General features: G+C 39.3%; 1 protein-coding gene across 2 annotated transcripts; it reads right to left on the bottom strand.

Moving 5' to 3' along the window:
- Positions 1–5,654: 5,654 nt before the first annotated feature.
- Positions 5,655–22,514, bottom strand: LOC111862312 (glutaryl-CoA dehydrogenase, mitochondrial). Of its 2 annotated transcripts, XM_023847593.2 has the most exons (9): positions 22,245–22,514; positions 20,407–20,445; positions 18,370–18,504; positions 14,924–15,157; positions 13,710–13,839; positions 11,518–11,734; positions 10,640–10,869; positions 6,977–7,137; positions 5,655–5,929 (listed from the first exon to the last, which is right to left on the bottom strand). In XM_023847593.2, the coding sequence occupies exons 1-9, from the start codon at positions 22,318–22,320 to the stop codon at positions 5,865–5,867; spliced, it is 1,287 nt and encodes a 428-aa protein (XP_023703361.1). In that variant the 5' UTR covers positions 22,321–22,514; the 3' UTR covers positions 5,655–5,864. The 2 variants fall into 2 exon arrangements, with proteins under 2 accessions (XP_023703361.1, XP_023703362.1); XM_023847594.2 differs by lacking the exons at positions 20,407–20,445; positions 22,245–22,514 and adding an exon at positions 21,969–22,220.
- Positions 22,515–22,715: the final 201 nt, after the last annotated feature.

The following is a 22,715-nucleotide window of genomic DNA, read 5'->3' as shown; positions in this document are numbered from 1 at the left end:
TTCCCTCAAAACGTAATCTACCCTTAAATATCTATATTACTTTCCCACATACTATATTTACCCCTACTCACTATATGTAACCTTGCCACCGACATATAAGTCACTCATTGCCTGGCTAAGATCCTAGGCTTCTACACGATCATAGTTTCCTCCCCTACGGGCTCACTGGGTACACTGGAGTTTGCACATTAAAATAACTCAACCACACAGTTATCACCATTACTGTCAAACAACAGATTATCAATCGGCATGGCTAATATACGTGAACAGACCCACCTGAAGTACAAGATGTCGGCACACTGCCTCCGCTGGTCTGACCCATGTCGAAGAGAGCCTTCGGCTGACAACTCTCTATTCTGTTTAAAATCAGAATTCCAAGTCTCTTGAATTTCCCTCATTTATAGTCTTAATTCGCTGATTCCGCGTGGACGACAAGGGGGTAGATAGCTCCTCCCTTGTGTTCTAATTTCCTAAAGTTAGGCTTTCATTGGGTCTTATCGGGATGTGGGCAGACCCCCCCGGGCGTCTGATCGCTGCGTAAGCAATCTCTTCCGATTCTCCAGTGCCCGAGTTAGGCAAACTTCTGGCGCTGTGTGGACACAGCCTTGCTGGGCAAGCAGATTCCTACCCTACTTGCCATTACTGATGTTTACAAGTTGCGGCAATAACTGTGCAACACTGTTCGCTAGGCGCGAACATTTTTGGGCCGTGGCTTCTTCTACTATCTCGAATTTTGGGGCATAACACTGTATACAAAAAATAATTCCCTTGCATTTATATTTGCTATTAGAATGTTCACCAGTAAGCTGCTGTTCTTTTGATTTTAGTTGAATTTGTTTCCGAGACTCTTCCGATTTCTCAAGTTTCAACGTTAACAAACGTAACAATGATTCATCGAAAATGTATGAAATGGAAATGCCCTTGCAATACACGACTCGTTGACAAATGAAGGACAAAAAATCAAGGATAATCATAGTGGACGACATAATTACTGGAGCTGGGAGGGGTTCAAATTTTTTCCGAAAAATCTAAAATAAAAAGTCTCTTCTGATAAAATTAATCTAGAAGATCAATATTACGAAATGATCGATGTTCGTGCTCACAGTTATGTTTATTAGAACTGATCTGAAAAGCAACCTTCGCTAGAGTCACAATAGAGATAGTCTATGCTACTTTCTTTAAAGAAAGAGCACAGAGTCAGGATGTTTGTGAATAAATAGTGAGTAGAATATTTGATCCAAAACAGAAGAAGGAACAGGAAGACTGAGAAAAATTATACAAGAATAAACTTAAGATTTCATGGATTTGGGCTGTGGCACTGCAGCCTCGAATGTACCAGCCCTTAAGGAAGTGCAGACCTGAATGAGGTACCGATAGCATAAGCGAAAAGTCTTGGCCCATTTTAAGGCAGTAAAGCAGTAGCTGCCTGGAGTGACGGAGCAGACCACGATAATGGAATAAGAAATCTCATGAATATGAAGCATGCGTACTAACCAGTCACGGGTGACATTCGGTGGAAAATATTTCCCTGTCCAATTCTCATCAAGCAATAACGTCAACAGCACACTAACCTCTATATTATGCCCCGCCATAGCTCAAGCGGTTAGTCGCTGGCTTTCCACCGCTGCGGCCCGGGTTCGAGCCCGGGTCTGGTCAAATGGGATTTCTGGTGGACAAAGTGGCGCTGGGGCAGGTATTCTCCGAGTACTTCGGTTTCCACAGCCAATTGTCATTCCACCAATTGCTTCACAATCACCCTCACCTATCATCTGGGGCTGGTGCAATAGGCCAGAAGTGGCCGCAGTACAAGGGACTTAGTCACACCACACTAGCATTAAAAAAAACAAACTCTATATTACCCTCGCCTTTGCAGAATATCTGACAGTGGGAAGATTTCAGATACTCGTGATATTCATCACCATTCTTAAGAAGCTAACAGTCGTTCAGTTGGTCAAGAAACTCCACGCCTTTTGTGTAACATAAAGTCCATTAGGCTCTACCGTATTCACAAGAGATCACAACTATTTTGTCCTTAGCCAGTTGAATCGCGTCCGTACTCTCACATAATACTTCTTTAAGATCCAAAACGGCTGATCTCCGAAGCATAATCTACTGCAGTCATTCTCCACGGAAGATTGGTACTTTTAATGTTTTCAGCTGATCGAACGTCATTAAGTAGATCAATGAAAAAGAAGTTCTAAGCCCACGAATACGAATCCATTTCAGACGGCGTGTAGGCTACGGTATGTATCCAGTCAGACAGGTCCTGGGGCCCTGAATTTCTGTAGAACTAATGGGGCAGACCAGTTCTGTGAAGCCCACGCCTGGTGGGCGCACCGTGCTCGCCTTGCACTGCAATCACACGTACTATTTCTTTTTGCGTTCCATCTGCTGCATTTATTTTAAAATAAGTACAACTGCAGTCTTGCATCTTCATTTGCAGGCGGACCACATACTTTGAATTACAGGTCGCCAACACGTTTTGCCTGCGGACAACTACGGGAAGCTTGTAATATACTGTGGAGTGGGTAGTGTACAATAAGAACAGCTTTGCACCTTATGTTCTCACACTAAGGAATTTTCGAGAACATTATTTTAGCACATTTTATAAAGAAGACTTACCTGTATTACGCCATTTTCCTGCAGAATGTCCTGCACCATTATTTACACCCGAACCTCTGTATTAATGTGACATTATCAACATTTTAAAATTCCTGTGGGCAACCGAAATCTCTTCTGAGGGCAGCAGGGAGCCAGCGGGCGTGCGCTTGGCGATCTCAGCGCTAAATGACCCATTGGCAAACACACTGCATTGTCATATATACGCATGAGCAAAAGAGACTTCCATCCAGGTTTCAAACCGACATCGAAATGATGAACCCACATATACCTCACGCTTTTAAGTGAACTAATATCTTGTAGATTATACTAGCCTCCACCTGCGTCACACTCGGTTCATTTCCGTAACATTATTAGGAGAGATGAAGTTATCAAAGGACGGGACACAATTACGCAGTGAGGAGAGGCCTCCAAGGTGCAAAGTCTTTCTTTAATGGCTACTGGTCTTTCAGGTGCTCAAGAAATCTTAACAATGTTATGAAATCCACAGGCTCATTGGCGTATTTATGTACAGGCCTCCACTGGACCCTGTCCCCAGCAATTTGTATCCCGTCTCTAGGACCACATTATGCCGTTCTCCAAATTGAAATGTTACGTTCAATTCTAATCTCCCTCGTGCGCTACATACCCCATCCATCTTACCATCTTTCATTTAATTTGCCTAATAATATTTGTGATATGTGAGCCGGAATAGCGCATTCAGTATAGTGACTGGCTATTGGCTGGACGACCGAGGGGTCGGAAATCGAATCCTGGTGGGGTCAAGAATTTTCACTTCTCTATGTCGTCCAGACCGGCTCTGGGGCGCGCCCAGCCTCCTATTCAATGGGTACCGAGGGCTCTTTCCCCGGGCTAAAGCGGCCGGGGTGTGAAGCTGACTACTGACCAACTAGTGCAGAGGTTAAGAAAATTTGGATGTATATATCCACTCCTCTATACGACTTCATGGTGTTGTGCTTAATTTGTTAAGCACAAGGACAACTTTAACGTTTATATTATATATATAATTATAATTATATATAATCCGAAAGGTAGCGGGTTCATTGGATTTTTTCAATTGACCAAATCCTTCCAGCCTCACTATGGCCCTGGGATCGACTCAGCCTCTAAGAGAAATGAGTACCAGGAATATTCTTGGGGGTAAAGGGCGGCCGGTACGTAGGGCTGACAAACTTGCCGCCATCTATGAGGCAATTGTCTAGAAAATGTGGGAACTTGAACATCTCACAACCCTATGGGCCTCAACAGCCCGTTACAGGCATACATATACTTTTTTACTTTTATATATAAAAATTATGAAGATCGTAGTTATGTAACTTTCTCCAATTCATTGGTATTTACGTCAGTTTAGTTCAGCATTTTCTGGCAACATTCCCTGATCAGAACTGGAAACTCAATGTGAAAGTTCAGTTTTTCTGCAAGTCCCTGTTCTGGACAGTGTTCCTGTCTGTTTCACTTCCACAGTTTGCACAGATACATGGTTTTTTAAAAAATTTTAAATTCTCTTAGTGGAGGGTGGAGTCCAACTGGGTCCATTTCGCATGGCGGCCACTGATTGGCCTACTGTACCTGCCCTGGATGAATATGATGATGGAGAATTTGATGGAATGAAGATTGGCATGGGAACCGAAGTACTCAGAGAAAACCCGCCACTTTGTTCACCATAAATCCCACTTGACCAGACCCGCAATCGAAACCGGGCTACCAGGGTGGGAAGCCAGTGACTAACCGCTTGAGCTATGGCGCGGCCTTAGATACATGGTTACTACAAATTAAATACTGTACAAACTTTAATTAATTTATTCATTTAGAATAAACTGTTTCACAAAAGTGATATACATTCATGGTTCACTTCATGACACTGCATTTGGATTATACAGTAGTGAGTTGAAGGATGATTAATGAACTGGAAAGGATTTGGAAGAAAATAGCCATGGCCTAACTGAGGTACCAATTCTGGCATTTGCCTGGAAGGGCTGAAGGAAACAACAAAACATCTCAGTCAGGATGCTAATGTTCTACATGAAATTTGAAGTGAGGACCTCTGAAATATAAGTCTAGAACATTATTGCTATACCAACCTGCTCAGCAGAATTATATTAGTTTCATTTCAACAATAGCTCACAAAATTTTGACTAAAGTTGAGCATACCCAACTAACAATAAATGATGCTCATAATATAATATATACTTTTAGTACTTTTCATAATCTATTTAGTCAAATCTCACATTTTGAATTAAATTTCAATTAACAAAATTTTAATGTAGCTCCTAAAGGGTTCTCATGATGGTGTATAACACTCAGAATTACTGGGTTTTGGACATTGGGAAACTGGTATAAACTGGAATAAAAACAACAACTTGTCCACAGGGTATCAAATGCGATGAAACAGCTGATTATGCATCACTAAGCACAAAAATGAACTTATCGTGTTTTATGAACTTTCACAGAACAGTCCAACAATATTTTTCCCTTCCTCTCGCTCACACTTTGGAGCATAAAGCTGATTTCTCAGTTTCATGATCATTTTACAGATGGTAGGGCTCCTTGGATGGGTGATCAGCTCATTGCAAGGCCTCTACCTAAACACAGGACAACACACACCAAACATCCATGCCTTGTGCAGAATTTAAACCCACAATCCTGGTTTTGGAGCGAGCGAAGACAGTACATGCCTTAGACCGCTTAGCTACAATAACTGGCAGTCTAATAATGGGGTTTCTTAATATAAACATCTTAAGTCGAGATGAGTGCTGGGCCAGAGATGAAGCTCCAAATAAGGACAGTAGTTGTGATAACATGTTGGCTGGGTGGGCCTATCACACAATTGAAGGACAGTGATATATGGGCACGGAGCATTAGTGGGCTGGTGGCCACCACAGGGGAACCAAAGTGCTGAAAGAAAAACTTCACCTAATGCTACTCTGCTTGCCATAAAGTCCACGTGGACAGTCCTGGGATTGAAAAAGGGAATCCATGGTGAGAAGCTGTGATGCCTTCTAAGAACATCTAAGTTAACATATTTATACAGAGAATAAAAAATATTTATTGTTTATTCTTCATCTCCATACACTTTGATGATGGATTCTACACTTAAGGCCGTTATAAAAGCAGAAGGGGATACAAACATAAGGCACAGTTTTTGTGGTAACAATTAAATGTAATTTTTTAAATAATGGCTTTATAAAAGCAGGTACACATCTTATCTTGATGGACCATGACACGAATATATTCCTGATGGCAGTTCAGCTGAATGCTGATATTCCAGTGATGGCTCTACCCAGAACCAGTGCATGAACATCATGTGTACCTGGAGAGGACAAAAATATACCATTTATTATTAACATTTTATAACAACAAAACAATAAATTTTTCAACAATTCCAGTTAGTTGTAAAACATGGCATATTACTCTGCATGAGGAATATTAATTACAAATGTCTGAAATAAGTGCTTAGGAAAATATTAAAATGTAAGAGAGATAAAATCAGTGACAAATTCAGGGGTATACCTCAGAATGTACAATGCTTAATAAGAGTATGGGGTATATATAACGGACACATGATATTGATCATAAATATATGCAGCATGTGAATTCCTTCTCCTCATAGCAAATACTTGTATTAAAAGGAAAAATGTCTGAGACAGAGAAAATATGCAAGAGATATCTTTATATCTATGTTTTATTCTACTGAAAGGGATCTTCTGCGAGACTAGTCTGGGAGGATTTGAACTGGCTGAAGTTAGAATTTAGTCATGAGTAGATCCTGTAAAAATGGTGATGAAAGTTTCAGTTCCATAACAGGAAGTTCACTGAACTGAATGCATGCACAACATGACCCCACATTATGGAAGGGCATGCTCTTGAAAATTCACCCATATTCTGAAATTCTGTAATGCAAATCCCACTTTTCCACTGATTTTAGTGTTATAAGTGGAGATGAATTCCTAACAAAATTTTGTTGGTTCACACTTGTAATAAAACCGAAGTTCATCAAATTTTACATAAAATGTAATTCCTTTCCATACTACTTTAGATGTAATTATACAAGAACTTGACAGCCTTTTCCCAGACATCTTAAATAAAAGTAATATATGAGATGATCTAAAATAAGATGGGAATAGCAAACAAGCTAAAATTTGGCTGAATATGTTCTTCTGAATTTTGTGTTAAAAAGATTTAATATTTAAACCAAATTACTGATTGGGCAGATTTATAGTCTCTACGTGAATTTTATGGTCGTATTAATATTTTCCTATGAGGGTAGTTCTGTAACCTAAACAGTCTTTAATTCTGTGGTGCACTGTCTATCAACTGCTTCAGAACAGCTCTGTACAATGATTACTTACAGACCTACCTTCGTAAGTATTGACTGCTTCAAGGTTCATAGCATGACGAATTACATGATATTCATCTGAAATTCCATTTCCCCCAAGCATATCACGAGCTGTTCGTGCAATTTCTAGAGCCTTGCCTGTTGAATTACGCTTCAAAATTGAGATCATCTCTGGTGTTACCCTGTACATTCCAAAAGAAAGTAACTGTTGTAAGAAATCCTTATTAACATATTCTTTGCCCTTGTCAAGAATCAAAACCCAGTCATCAAGTCTATATGGGTTTCAGCATAGTATGAATTTGAATTAATTTTTCTCATAAAAATCCGATGTGAATTTCAATGTGGGATGTACAGTTTGCTTTTATCATGTCAGATGGGGGGGGGGGGACTTTTGAACACAAGGTGTACCCTGGAGGGAAATACGATGCTACATAAATAACCCCATGGTCATGAGCGGGTTATAAACTTCTGAGTCATTAATTTATGATTAAATCCATTTTATGGATACCTCGCCTTATCAAAATATTTGATTCCTGAATCACTGTTTATGAAAGTTTCTTCTAAAACTCTGTATAATCAAATCTGGAGAAGTGTAGCTTCTCTTATAACATTTCCTCCACATGCCTGTTGTGTGTGACAAAACTGTAAGATTTCAAAATGGACTTTGTGAATGTACACGTATTTAATAAAAAGAACTTGGTTAAATAATATTTAAACTGCAGTAATACTCCCTTTTAATTCTTTTTCATGCCATTTAAATCCACTCAGTCCTGATGCTGTGACAAAAGCTAATTTTAACATCTTTTACACATTCTATTTTAGTCGGTATAGCAACTGGCTACAGGCTGGATGACCAAGGGGTCTGAGTTCGAGTCCTGGTGGGGTCAAGAATTTTCACTTCTCTATGTCATCAAGACCGGCATTGGGACCTACCCAGCCTCCTATTCAATGGGTACCAGGGGCTCTTTCCCTGGAGGTAAAGCAGCCAGGGCATGAAGCTGACCACTCACCTCTAACTAGAGCCAAGGTCAAGAAAATTGGGTCTATACAAGCACTACCCATACTCCTTCATGACTAGGGACCGGATTTTTATGCCCTAATAATCCTTTAAATATGTATGCATTTATGCATGAAAAACTTCCGAAATATGCACTAAAATATGCATATAAAATTTATACCAAATATTAAAATTGATTTTACATTATTTTAATACGAAATCAATATTTAAGTTCATTTTATGTAATCACTAAATGATTCACTTGCAATAAAAAGCTATACTTAAATACAAATCATGCAACAAAACCAACATATTTCATTACAAATTTAAAAAACCAATGGTACTCACATTTAGCTCTCCGAACTTTCAACTTCTCTTCTGTTGCAGTTCACAATTACTAACTGTTTTAGGTTTTCCATAGTTAGTCGCTTCCTATTGTCTCAAAGATGTCCTTATAGCGGGAAAAACTTCTTTCCACCTCACAGGAACTTAGCGGCGCATGTACAAAAGCCACTATTTGCTCCACTGTTAGTGATTTTTTACTTGGCAGTTCAGTACGTTTGCCGGCTAAAATTTCTTCAATTTCACAAATTTGTTCATATCCCAGATTTTTTTTAAAGAATGTTGTGTACTTTTTCCTTTACTACTTCACCAACTCTTCCAGGAACCGAATTCAATTTGGGAACAGTGGTTTTGAACACACTTAACAACTGATACAAAATAGTATTGCTATTGCTTGCCTCCAGTGAGGAAATGGCGGATGGAAGATGAGAGAAGTGAGCAGATATATAGGAAAGATTAGTTTCTAGTTCTGCGTTTCTTAGTATATCTTGGTCAATTTGAATTGATGCTGCACTTTTGGGATCAAATGCATTCACGATATTCCTAACTGTTTCTAAATGTCCGGTATAATAACTCCCTACACACAGCCATGTGCCCCAGCAAATTAAAATTGGTTCTGGCGGAAGTGGAACGCTCGGTGCTACTGCTTTAAAGGCTTCTTTTCTGTGTGGCGCTTTAACAATACCTTCTTCACAGAAGACACCAACTTGTCAACAAGCGGAAAAATTGCACGAACACGGTGCAACCCATGGGCAAGGCAAGTCAAATGTGTCATATCTGGAAATATAACTTTAAGAGCAGTACCGGCTTTCATCATATAACTTGCGGCATCAGTCACAAAGAGCAATACGTGCTCATACTGAACGCCATTCGGCCACAGTAAATTCATGGAATTGATAAAAATTCGGAAACTGCGGAGCTATTTGTGGTTTCAAACTGCTCTACCGCAAGAAGATATGGGGTAGATTGTACATTCTTATTAAGGGATCCAACTATACAATTTGCAGTAAACAGTCCCTCACAATCTTGTGTTTCCTCGATTGTTACCCACACAAAATCTTGAATCTTATCTCTAATGCTATCAGTTGTAAGATCGTAACACTGCTTCACATAATTTTTCCGCACAGCAGATTCATCCAGCACTCTGTATACTTCTCTATGAAGTTTCTCAGAGTAGGATTGGTTAGTTTCCAGAGCGGAATATCTGCCGCTAAAAAGTCTTCGCATAAATCAAGGGAAAACTGTGAAAAATTATTACTAGAAAATTCACTATGCAATTTTTGAACAGGAGCACTTTTCATGGATTTAATTTTAACATTCTCTTTGTGTGTATTAGTGTTCAAATGCTGAAGCACTTGAAAGCGTTTTTCACAACCAACTGTTTTCTCATATGCTCAGCAATAAAGAATTTCGTTATCCATACTTATCTTCTCTCTCTCGAACTCCCGCTGATACAGCTGTAATTTAGTTTTCTGACTTACTTTCACTTTCGGCATGAGTACAGAAAGCTAAACAAACTTAACTGCAGACTAGTCACCACTAATGTGAATGGCCCTCAGCTTCAAATGAAGAAGCGTAACGAACATCATGGAGACTTTGGAAATAAATAAGTGAAGTCCCTTATCGGTTGAATAGTATTACGTTGATAGCTGCTACATGTGAACGCTTCCGACTAATCTCTTTGCAGCCACTTTGATGGTACGCGGATGAGGCAAGTTACGAGTAGAGGAATTGGGAAGTCTCGTCCTGGGTATTGCATCAGAAAAATGAATCATGACGAAATGTTGGGTCAAATATGCAACATATTCTAATTGTATACACACGACCATGATTGAAAATTTGAACATAAAATTAAAAAATATATATGATAGACATTTTAAAAAGGAAATATGCAGTATAAATAGAGACCTTTGAAAATATGATGCTTATTCATAAAACAGGCAAAATATGCATTTATATGCACCATCAAACCATGTCCAAAATTTAATGATGTAATTCATACATATATCCAAACGAGCATACTTTCTGGTTGCAAGAAAGAAATATGCATTTGCATTAAAATCCGGTCCCTATTCATGACACAGTGTTTAATTAGTTAAGCACAGGGAGTTTACCTTTTTATATTAACCATGACAGGAGACATTAACTTTACTATATTCCTCACAACACAGATTTATAAAACACATTTCTCCATAACTTAATCATGATAAAGTTCTGGACAGTATGTCAACATTTAAATACAATGCCAAAAGATTCAGCATAAATGAGTTCTACTGTATTCTAGTTATATACACAAGCCTATAGAAAGAAATTATAAATTAAATAAAATGTGTGGATCAACATACATATTTTTCTCCTTGAGTCGACCAACATGAACACAAGCTTGTAGTCCAATGCTGATTTCTTGCAACATGTCAGCCAGCTTCTTCTGTATCAGCTGATTGGCTGCAAGAGGTCGGTCAAATTGGTAGCGGTCTAGCGTGTATTGCCGAGCCATTTTCATACAGAACTCTGCAGCACCTAAAGCACCCCATGCAATACCATACCGTGCATTGTTTAGGCATCCAAAGGCGCCCTATGTATGAAAATTAATCAAAAAACACATGTTCTAATGAATACAACTAAACCTGAGCCTGAAGGCAGTTATGGTAAAATCTGTGGTACTACTGAAACGAAACTGTGTCATCAACAATTGGCTTCATATCAGCTGTTACTTTGTTCTATATTACATAAATTTACATGACACTTTATATCTGCATACTAATAATAATATGTACATTTGTGGCCGCAGTACAATGGACTTAAGTCCCACCCCACTAGCAATAAAAAAATATGAAGAAAGCAGTCTTCTGGGATTTGGCACCGTGTATATGTGGTGTTAACCGACGTTTCGGAGGAACGTATCGCCTCCATCTTCAGGGTAGAAGAAAAAATATAAGAAATCTGCAAGCGGAGAGACCGTGAGAACCGGTAATTTTCCTTCTACTCTGAAGATGGAGGCGATACGTTCCTCCGAAACGTCGGTTAACACCACATATACACGGTGCCAAATCCCAGAAGACTGCTTTCTTCATAGTCACCGCCGTGAAAGCCTCAAATCTTACAATAAAAAAAATATGTACATTTTAAGTATAATTTTGTATGTTGTTCTGCATGGATTTGGAAATTTGACTCTATCCTTCAGGGAAGTAATGGACAGCTATATACATCTGCTGTATCTTACCTTCAAACCTTCCACATTTGGTAACAGATTTTCTTCAGGTACTTTGACATCATCCATATGGATCATTCCTGTGCTTGATATACGTAAAGAGAATTTCCCCTCAATTCTGGGAGTCTCTAGTCCTTCTGATTCTCTGTTCACGATAAAACCTCTTACTTTACCATCCTCACAAACTGCCCAGATAATACAGAAGTCTGCAATTGGTGCATTTGTAATCCTGCAAATGAAGTCTGTGTGAAAGACATGTTCTTTGTACTGAATTACTGTACGTATGCAGATCCAAGCCTTCATCTAAGCTTTGCTTGTGTAAGCAATGGGACTGAGCACGACTGTACAGCAGCAACGTAGCCAATTAATTTTCCAGAGGCTTCTAGAATGAATTTAAGCCAGGGAGCAGACACCCTTCGTTTTCCTCAAGCCCTTCAGAAATATGCTGAAACTGTAGCTAAAAATGCCAAAACCATTTCTGTGCACCGCCCATCCCCTTGGCTTCAGCATTCATAATCATCCCATCATATTCGTTATGGAACCTTGTGATCTATAAGTACAGCTTTCGGTGCAGACCTCCAGTTCACGTCCAGCTAGATGCAGTGTGAATATTTCCATGTGACTTTTCCTTTGCTCACATCTGACAAAGTTATAATGCCCATCACAGCTCAGATCCCATATGAAGCTGTAGTTCTCGTCTTCCAGCAATAATCTTCAGCTTCACCTTTATCCTAGCAATGGCAACAAACACAAAAGCCTGGTCTATATATAAAGGAGGGTCAGTAAATAGGTCACAAATGGAAGTAAAACACTGTAATGGATGTAATAGGTTTCCTATGTGTATCACTAGGTAGCAGCACAGTCCAGATTCATGAGTCTGGGTAGCAGACGTGCATGTCAATGTTCAGAGGCTGGCTACAGGCTGGTGACCCTGCTTGAGGAGTATATTACCGAAGACTAGTGTCCTGGTATGCGTTTTTATGAGCAAAGGGATTCAATGCAAAGGATATTTGTAGAGAAATGTTACCTGTTTACAGTGGGAAGTGTTTATTGCATAAAGAGGTATACAAGTGGTTTGAGAAACATGACAAATATTTCACTGATGATTCAGAGGTTGAAATGGCTGAGAAAACTGTCAAAAAGACTTATATTTTTCCGCATAGTGGGGGGTGGAGTCCAGCTGGGTCCACTCGGCACATCGGCCACTGATTGCCCTATTGTACTTACCCAGGTGATTATGATGATGGAGAATTTGGTGGAATGAAGATTGGCAGGGGAAACCGAAGTACTCGGAGAAAACCTACCCCAGCAACACTTTGTCCACCACAAATCCCACTTGACCAGACCTCTGTACGAACCCGGGTCGCCACGGTGGGAAGCCAGCGACTAACTGCTTGAGCCATGACGCGGCCTTAAAAGACTTCCATACTGTGGGTTTCGATGCACTGGTAATACAATGCGACAAGCATGTCACTGCTGGTGAAGGATATGTCGATAAATAAATGTTTCTTCTAGTTCAAATATCACATGTTTTACATTTTATATCCATGTGTGACCTATTTACTGACTCTCCCTCATATCATACAAGAGTGATATGTCAAGTGATTTGTGGTTTTCTATCCTACCATTGTTTGAACCAGATGGGTGTGAGCATCCTAGGAATCACAGATAAGCTAACACAATCAACCACATGATTAGAAAACTTGATTTTATAATCAATAATGATGGATGAAATAAAACATTAAACAACATTAAACAAAATAAGGAAGGGTTTATTTATTCTTCCCACTGTATAGTTCACTTACATGCACCAATGGACATTGATTCTTGTTTAGTATCTCATCAAAAGAGGTATTATGATATATGTATTCATAAATTTCCTCAGCAGTTTCTGGATTCATCTTTACTCAGAAAACTATGTATTTTAAAGATGAACAAAATTTAGCATAAAAGTAGATTCAATGTCAGCAGGAAAATATATCACTCAAAGTGTATGCTTGCAGCAGAAACTCTCTGAGACATCCAACAAACCCAAATTGGGTCAAGGAAGTCATTCTGTTAGTTGTAACAAGAAACTGGTGTTACTAGAGCATCCATTCTCGGAATTGTTAAAATCGTCCTTATAGAATATTTAATGGTGGTACATCACTCCAAAGATGTGCTTGCCAGGGTGCAAATAAATTAATAATGATTTATATGCTTACCAAGTTTTGCTACCATTCAAAATGTAGCATTTCTTTCCTGCATTATACTTGGCTTTTGTCTCCATGCCTTTAACATCACTTCCATGGTTTGGTTCCGTCAGACCAAAGCATCCTACCAATTCTCCACGTGCTGAAACCCCATTATTCATATATATAAAACCTATAAACATTATCTGTTATAGGGATTTATCCAGATCAGTACAAATAATATCCTTTTGAAGCTATTCACCACAAACTTATCTCTGTAGAGTGTTCTACAACTAAGCAACAAAAAAGTTCACATCTTTATAACCTATGATCAAGGATCCTTTTTAATACTGTGGCATGCCACCTGAAAGCTGGATAAGTCAATCACTAGTCAACGGCTAGCAATTCCTAGGCAGCGAAGCCTAGGAAATCATTGCCATGGAAATGAACGTCTAACAGTGGGGTTTCCATTGTTACAAACGAATTGTCTAAGGCAGACACATATTCCTGCAGCAACGAATTGTTTGAAGCAGCGTTTGCATAGCAGCAGGCGAAATTAACCCTTCGACAAGGTATTCCCTATTCAGTCCAAGTGCAAGAGATAAGAGTCCAACTGTGGCAAGAGACCAGCAGAGTTCTTATCCAACTTAGCAGGAGTGAGTTCGTATCCAACAAGAGCTAAGGACAGTTGAGCTCCAAGCAGAGCAGAAGACACTTCACTCAGATTAGCGGTGCAAGATTATTGTAACACTGAAGAAACATCTGACGACGTTATAAGTTGAGAATAATTGTGTGAGTGTGAAAGTGACTATCCAATAAACATTTGCTCAAATCTGAAACCCACAAAATTTCTTGTTGCATTGCCTGGCACACGCGACAATGTTATTCCACCCATTTGCATGACATCAAATTTGTCTCCCTCCTTGATATCTTTCAACCAAAAGTTTGTATAATTTTTTTATTTCTCTCAAGCAATTACATGTCACACCAGTTAATTCACATGTATTTGTACACTGATCCATTTTTAAGTGATCTGGTAAAGTTTAAAGTGGTGATCATAACTGACTGGTATGTAAGAAAATTAAATTGGCCTCCTTACTGTTCTATGGACCCTTATAACAAATTTAACTGAATCCCAGTAGGCAGTTGAACATGCAGATATGACATTTGCCTTACTTCCATGCATGTACATAAAGAATGCACAAGACTGTTCTCACTTGCGCTACTTGAAACAGGAATCAACATACCCAGTTTTGGAAGGTAGTACTCCTTTTGCTCAGGAGAGCCATATGCTTCAATAGCATGCATAACTAGTGAAGACTGGACACTAAATACAGAGCGGTAACTGCTATCAACGCGCTCCAGTTCACGAGCCAGTAGACCATACGTTACATATGATACTCCAGCACAGCCATAGCCATGTATGGTGCAGCCCAGGACACCCACTGCTCCAAGCTCATTCATGATTTCTCGATGAAAGACTGGAACATTGAATGACATGGTGCAGAACATGTAGTCTGATATTTACTTACTGATGGAGCTGATCTATTCTTGAGGAGCTGCCAATTCTGAAGCCACTCAAGAATTTACCAGCATTTTATGGAACCCGAAGGTTCATTACTGTGTTCACATGAGCCATCCACTGGTCCCTATCCTAAGCCAGATAAATCTAATCCATACCATCCCATCCTATGTCTCTAAGGTCCATTTTAATATTGTCCACCCACCTATGTCTTGGTCTTCTCCCTCATTCATGCTACATGCCCTGTCCACCTCATCCTCCTTGAGTTCATCATTGTAATTATACTAGGAGAAGAGCACACATTATGAAGCTCCTCATTGTGTAGTTTTCTCCAACCTCCTGTCACTTCATCTCTCTTCGGTCCAAATATTCTCCTCAACACCCTATTCTCAAACACCCTCAGTCTATGTTCCTCCCTTAATGCTTGTAATCTGATAACGTGGACTAATGAGTGAACCACTGAAGTAAAAAGGCTACATGGCAGCATCATGTGCAAGTTGAAGCCACAAAATATAAAAGTGCCACTTTAAACGTACTCTTTAGCTTCACATTTCACATGTGGGGAAAACCAGTAGAAGAAAGGTGGCATCAAATGCAATAAAATCTGTAACAGAAAAATTCAATACAATTAAAGAATAGTTATGATCAGGGCCCGGATTTTGATGACATGTCTGCTGGTTACAGAATTGTAAATTTTATAGGTAATTTTTTGACATTTTTACGTTTAAGGTCATTTTTGGTAAATTTTTGGACTTTTAAGGGTATTTATTGTCATTTTTGGCCATTTTAGGGAATTTTTCTTCATATGTTTTCTGAAATGTGAATAACATGGAAGCGAAGTGTTCTTTCTTTTCTCCTTTAGGTAATTTTTCTGGATTTTTCGGTAATTTTTCTGAATATTTGCAGGTCATCAAAATCTGGTCCCTGCATATTACATTTTTTTGGTCATATTTTAGGTAATTTTTCTGAATTTTTTCAGTCGTTTTATAAATATTTTCGGGTCATCAAAATCCGAGCCCTGGTTATGATATTCACTGCCACATAAATGGCCAGGCTGGACTAAGGCCAAATAGGCCCTTCTTGTGGGCTTCATTTCAACTGGAGAATAGCTGCTTGGGCGGTATGCAGTGTACTGGCACATTTATTCGTGAAACACAAAAATAAAGATGCTGGAGACTTTCGCCCAACAATTTTCCTTTTGCAATATTTTAAGCATTTCTTTATAAAAATCGTGGAAGGTAATGAATCACCTTGACATGACCTTTGAGTGCTATTATTATTCTAGAGTAAAATACCGTAATTTGGCCTCCGTAGTCTAGAGGTAACGTTCCCACCTCATGACTCGTAGTACGTGGGTTCAAATACGCGGCAGAGGTAGTCGAATTTTTCAAGGGCGGAAAAAATTCAGGGAACAAGTCCTCTGGGAGGGACTTTAAGCCGTCGGTCCCGTGTCGTAGCTTTACGGCATGTAAAAGAACCTCATACCTCCAAAGGAGGTCACTGAGCCAAAATTGCGGACGTTTGCCACCTGACAGCAGTCACTAATACCTCCGGTAGATGGGGGAAGCATTATAGATACCTCTCAGCTAGTAGAGCCGGTCTCGCTGGCTGGGCGGGACTGATGGTAATCACCAGTACCGGCAGGATATAGCGGCTGGTAGAAATCATAGAGGGAAGCACAATGGACCACTACAGGTCTAAGTGCATGGGGAAACCCACCCTCTCTAATAACTAACTAACTAACTAAAATACCGTAATTTACTCATTCACTGTGGTGTAAGAAAGCTGTTAACTCTGGCTGATTTCACATCAGGGATTATAAATGGCATCTGGAAGTTCTGGTAAAAATGTGGGTTGATAATGATAATCATATAGCTTATTCCCTTTTAGTGTTAGTTTTGTTGTATGATGGTTATGACATCTTGGAGGAACCTCTGTTAGGAGCGAAGTGAAGAGAGTCAGGAGTTAACATGAGGCAGGCTTATTATAAGGGAGGAATATGGAATCTTTAGCATCTGCATTACGAAGTGTGCGTGTGTAAAGTTCTACATTGCTTTATTAGCAGTCTACAGAACATTCATAGGATGTTTAAGTAGCAATCAACTAATTGTTTCATTTTCTAAAATCACTCATGACATGTTCTGATCAATTACTGATCATCATCAGGTGAACAATTACACAAAACATATTAATGAACTGCATACTGTCAACTTCCTTTCAGGTGGAAGTTGAATTAAATTCAAATCAGTTCTTTATATATGTCATACCTATAAATTACAATAATTATGTCTAAGATTTAAAATGTATTTGGGAAATGCTGGGTGTACCTAGAGTATGTAGTGGCGTGGGTTTAATATTTTGATATTCAATACAGTTCAGATTAGGAGATGCAGATAGTTTCACCACAGAGGCTAGCCTCAAAGCATTAATTTCACTCTTCATGTGTCATGATTAATGTTTAGTTACGGTGTATTACGCGGTAGCGTAGTTGGTTGAGGCACTGGGCTACAAGCTGAAAGGTCGAGGGATCGAATCTCGATGAGGTGGATTTTTTTTCGATTTACCTAATCCTTCCAGCCGCACTACGGCTCTGAGGTTGACTCAGTCTCTAACAGAAATGAGTACCAGGAATATTCCTGGGGGTAAAGGGCCGCTGGTGCATAAGAGTGACAGCCTCACTACCATCTGTGAGCCGACTGTCTAGAAAATGTGGGAGCGTCAACATCTCACAACCCTATGGGCCTCCACGGCCCGTTACAGGGATACTTGTATTACGTCTGGTATGTAGTGTGCAATGCCATTTGATCTGAATATGGTTTTAGTTGTAATGTACTGGGTGTGTGACTAGCTGTTACTAAACTGTAACCACTTTTCTCTCATTTTTAATTGTGGTGTGGCATTCCAAATAGTGTTTTCAAGCTGAAAATGTTTCCGGGGTTACAATTATGACAAGTAATTCTTCAGACTTATTCCAAGAGCACCATTTCTTAATGTCACATGCATACATACATATAAAATCCTTCAAATATAATCAATTATAAGGAGAACAGGAACACTTCTTTCAATACAATACAGTCTTGTTCAAAAAGACAGTTTATCAAGAAATATGTAAATGAAAACTTATATCCTTCAAATTATACACCTTTATTAGAGATAATAACTTGGTCGTACCCTCATTACGATGAGCCAGCAACACTCGAGGCATAAGCTTCTCTTGACAGAAGGAACGAAATGAATCACGCATCATAATTTCATCCTGTGTCAGCTGTGACTCCAAATTCAAGGGGTCTTCCCATTTAAACTTTGCTGTAAGAATGCCAACAAACTACGATAATAAAGCGCTCTTCCCGATATACAGGATTATATTCAGCTACTTCTGTATTTTAACAAACACTGCAGTTAAATGGTTAAAACTCCTGCTTTATATTCGGGTTGCCTCAGATTTGATTGTCAGCCTGGTGGTATGTTGTCCTGGCTAAGGCCTTCTGTGGCCTTCCTCCATCCCTCAAGCAACTCCAGGGGCAGCAACTTAAAACAGGTACTGACAACTTCCTTCAGCATCCATTCCAATTCACTGTTGTACAGTGCTACAGAAGTGATGCAAGTAAAAAGCACCATTAAATAAACCAAGAGGTAAAGAAGCAAAATTTGTATTTTATACAGTTACTCAGTTATAATCCAGTCAGCAGAGATTTATATTCCTCATGTTACTTGAGGATACTGGAAAAGATTGTCGCCAACTGCTATGGCGATGTCCTGGCATTTCACTAAAATGACGCATTTATTGTGTAAGATCTGAGGTTTTCGCAGTGGTGACTATGAAGAAAGCAGTCTTCTGGGATGTGGCGCTGTGTAGATATTGTGTTAACCGATGTTTCAGAGTAACGTATCACCTCCATCTTCAGGGTAGAAGAAAAAGGAGAAATCCGCGAGCGAACCAGCCCTACCCTGAAGATGGAGGGGATACGTTCCTTCGAAATGTCAGTTAACACAATATCTACACAGCGCCACATCCCAGAAGACTGCTTTCTTCATGATGCATTTATTAATTGAATTTCAAACCTTAGAGAATCACCAGATAACTGAAAGCAAGTATCAGGTTCTTAAACCATTTGATAGTAAGTATAGCAACTACTTCTGGTAAAAGGAGTTAGTTAACTAATAACTTTGGTATGACGAGCCAAAATAGCTGAAAGCTGGGGGAGGGGAAAGGAAATAAAGGACAACCATTTTGAGGCAGAGACCAGAATTTGTTTTCTCCTGAATAAGAAGAGGAGTAATAGCCACTATACCACAATGTTTGGTGGATTTACAACATCTGTATGCTGTATGATGCCCAAGAGACAATTCCATTTAGTGAAAATTAACAACCACTTACATGACATGGTAGGCCACACCATAGCTCAAGTGGTTAGTCGCTGGCTTCCCACTGGGGTGGCCCGGGTTCGAACCCGGGTCTTGTCAAGTGGGATTTGTGGTGGATAAAGTGGCACTGGGGCAGGTTTTCTCCGAGTACATCAGTTTCCCCTGCCAATCTTCATTCCACCAATTGCTTTACAATCACCCTCACCTATGATCTGTGGCTGGTAACAATAGGCCAGAAGTGGCAGCAGTACAAGGGACTTAGTCCCACACCACTAGCAATAAGAAAATACATGACATGGTAACAGAAATCCCTCCAATTTGCAGCTCAAGTTATTTTATGACTCGAACAATATCCCTTGCACATCAGTTACATTCTCTTATCTTCTATACTGTAATACATGTTCGGTGGGTACATAAACTTTCTTGGCACATGTATTTTCAAAATAACTAAACATCTCTCTTTTCAACATCAAACCCAGGCCAACTCAGACCATATTCTGTGCCCAAAGTGAGGGAATAACATAATTTAAATAAAGTACTAACCAGAATATTTTAATTATGGATCAAAATATGAAAGTGTTCACTTGCAATGGTAGTCTATGAGCTAATCACAAGACCATTTAAAAACTAAATGTTAATGCTATGTGTTCACTAATAGACTATGTAATCACTGGAACGTTTAAGTGGTTCCAGATTAAGAGCAAAATTATTTCGAAATACGAAGTCAATAAAACATGATGACGATGTCAGAAAAAGTAGCTATGTTGAAAACCAACATTATTTCCATTATGTTTTGCAATTTACATAATCTTCTAAATTATAATTGAAATATGGAATACTAACCTGTGGTCTGTGCGACTGAAGATGAAGCTGCAGTAACATCTTTTCATATTTTAAGGTCTACCACAGATTATTATATGATTATATACCACTCAGGTTATACTGACAGACTAACTGGGCTATTTTATGGTGCTGTTATAACAGGAGAAGCTGCTTAGTGTTCCCCAAGAATGGTGAGAACAGTAGGTAGTAATTTGGAAGTAGGTGACTGTGACTATAATGAGAAGCTTCATAACTTGTACTCTTTTCCAAATATAATTAGAATGATCAAGTCAAGGAGGGTGAGGTGAGCAGGGCATGCAGCATGAATTGGGGAGATGAGGAATGCATATATGATATTGGTGGGAAAGCCAGAAGGAAGGAAGACCAAGAAGTAGGTGGGTGGACAATATTAAAATGGATCTTAAGAGAGATAGGATGGGATGGTATGGAATGGATTGATCTGGCTCAGGATAGGGACCAGTGGAGGGCTCTTGTGAACACGGTAATGAACCTTCAGGTTCCATAAAGAATTCTTGAGTAGCTGCAGATTTGGCTTCTCCTCAAGAAGGGCTCAGTTCCATAAGTAAGTAAGTACGTAAGTAAGTAAGTAAGGTGACTGTGACTTAAAAGGCACTATCCCATCATTCACCTGGACAGAGGGAAATAACATGAAAACCTCAATCAGGATTGCTGAGATTCAAAATGTTTAGATCATTAATGTTTGTACAACACTTCCTCAACCATTCAGGTTATGTAGCATCAACATTTGAATTACTAAACATTTCCACATTCAGGTACGGGCCATAAATGTTCAATTAAAACTTGGGCATAAATAGCAGCCTTGACTCACATTATGGCAAGCTAGTAGCACACAAACTATAACTAAATTTATGGTAATTTGAATAACCTACATAACACATAGGAGCTTGAGTTTGATTCCCAGAAGGGGCAAGAGTTTTTTCTCTTCTCAACAGTTCTGCGACTGACTCTGGGGCCCATCAAGCCCCCTATCTAATGTGTACTGGGAGCTCTTTCTTCAGGGGTAAAGTGGCCAAGGCATGAAGCTGACCACTCACCTCCATCTAGTGCTGAGGTGAAGAATGATAGAGCTATACTTCCACTCCTCCATATGTCTTCATGGCATAGTGCTTAATAAATAAAGCACTGGACAACTTCACCTTTACCTTTTAACATCATCAACACATTTCAAAATATGAAATGGTGCATGGATTTGTGAATCACCATCTAAGTTATTTCATTTCTCACTGAAGGGCATGGAATCCTCTTACCTCATATGAAGTTTACTTCAAACTGCATTACAGAGTAAACCCATCAATGGCATTTGTCACCTTATTTCTCCAGTTTCTTAGCTTTCATTGGGCACTGTATACTGACACACAGACAGACACACACAAGCACACATTCATGAATACAGATATATACCCAACTGAGATTCATTCTTTCACTGCTGCCTGTTTAAAGAGCGAGAGGCCTCTTTCTGACGAGACAACAGCATACCCACTGTACCTAAAGGTGACCATGTCTATGCAGATAAATGTTTTCAGAACAGCCAGTTTACTTACATGAAATTACAATTAGCTGCTGAAGATGGTGTTATCCAAAATAAATGAAGACATTCTCAGATGTAAAAATCATACACAATCAAGTCAGATTTGAGGTTCTCATAGAAGTGCCTATGAAGACTTGACTATAAGCTATATTGTAAATACACAGTACACCTGAGTAAAATTCATAAGCTATATTATTACGCTCCATTTCGATCTACAAGCAATTCATACATGTAAAAATTATGGTATATATAAAAGAGTAACACTTTCCTTATCGATTCAAAAGGATACTTCGAAAACTCGTAACTGCACTTTGTCTAAATTGCTGACATTTTACGCACTCTTTAAACATACGTACACCATACATTTTTGTACAACTACTTCCTGACACTAAAACCTTCTAAACTAGGAATTCAATTTTAACAGCACACAGTCGACACAGTCGGCACCGTCGACAATGTCAAAATCAAATGTACTCACACTTTCGCAGCCTAACATGTTTACTGCAACTTATCTCTCACATCTCTGATTACGTCCAACCGAAGGTCATTGCTGGAGTAAATATACACATCGCCTTTGAACTAACGTTGCACCCACTGCGCCATCTACTCGTATAAGCTAGAAGTTGATGTTGCCGAGTTTCACCGTTGGCTCGAGTGTATTGTGGGAAATATAAGTGTAAGGCTAAGTTACTCGTTTTGCATTTCACTTACTTTTCAGTTATACAGGAGTAATAGTTCATATTACCCAAATCTATCTGCT

The sequence above is a fragment of the Cryptotermes secundus genome, unplaced genomic scaffold, assembly GCF_002891405.2.
Source record: "Cryptotermes secundus unplaced genomic scaffold, Csec_1.0 scaffold179, whole genome shotgun sequence".
Lineage (NCBI taxonomy): Eukaryota > Metazoa > Arthropoda > Insecta > Blattodea > Kalotermitidae > Cryptotermes > Cryptotermes secundus.
Note: the sequence above shows the minus strand (reverse complement) of the source record. Positions and strands in the feature narration are given on the sequence as shown.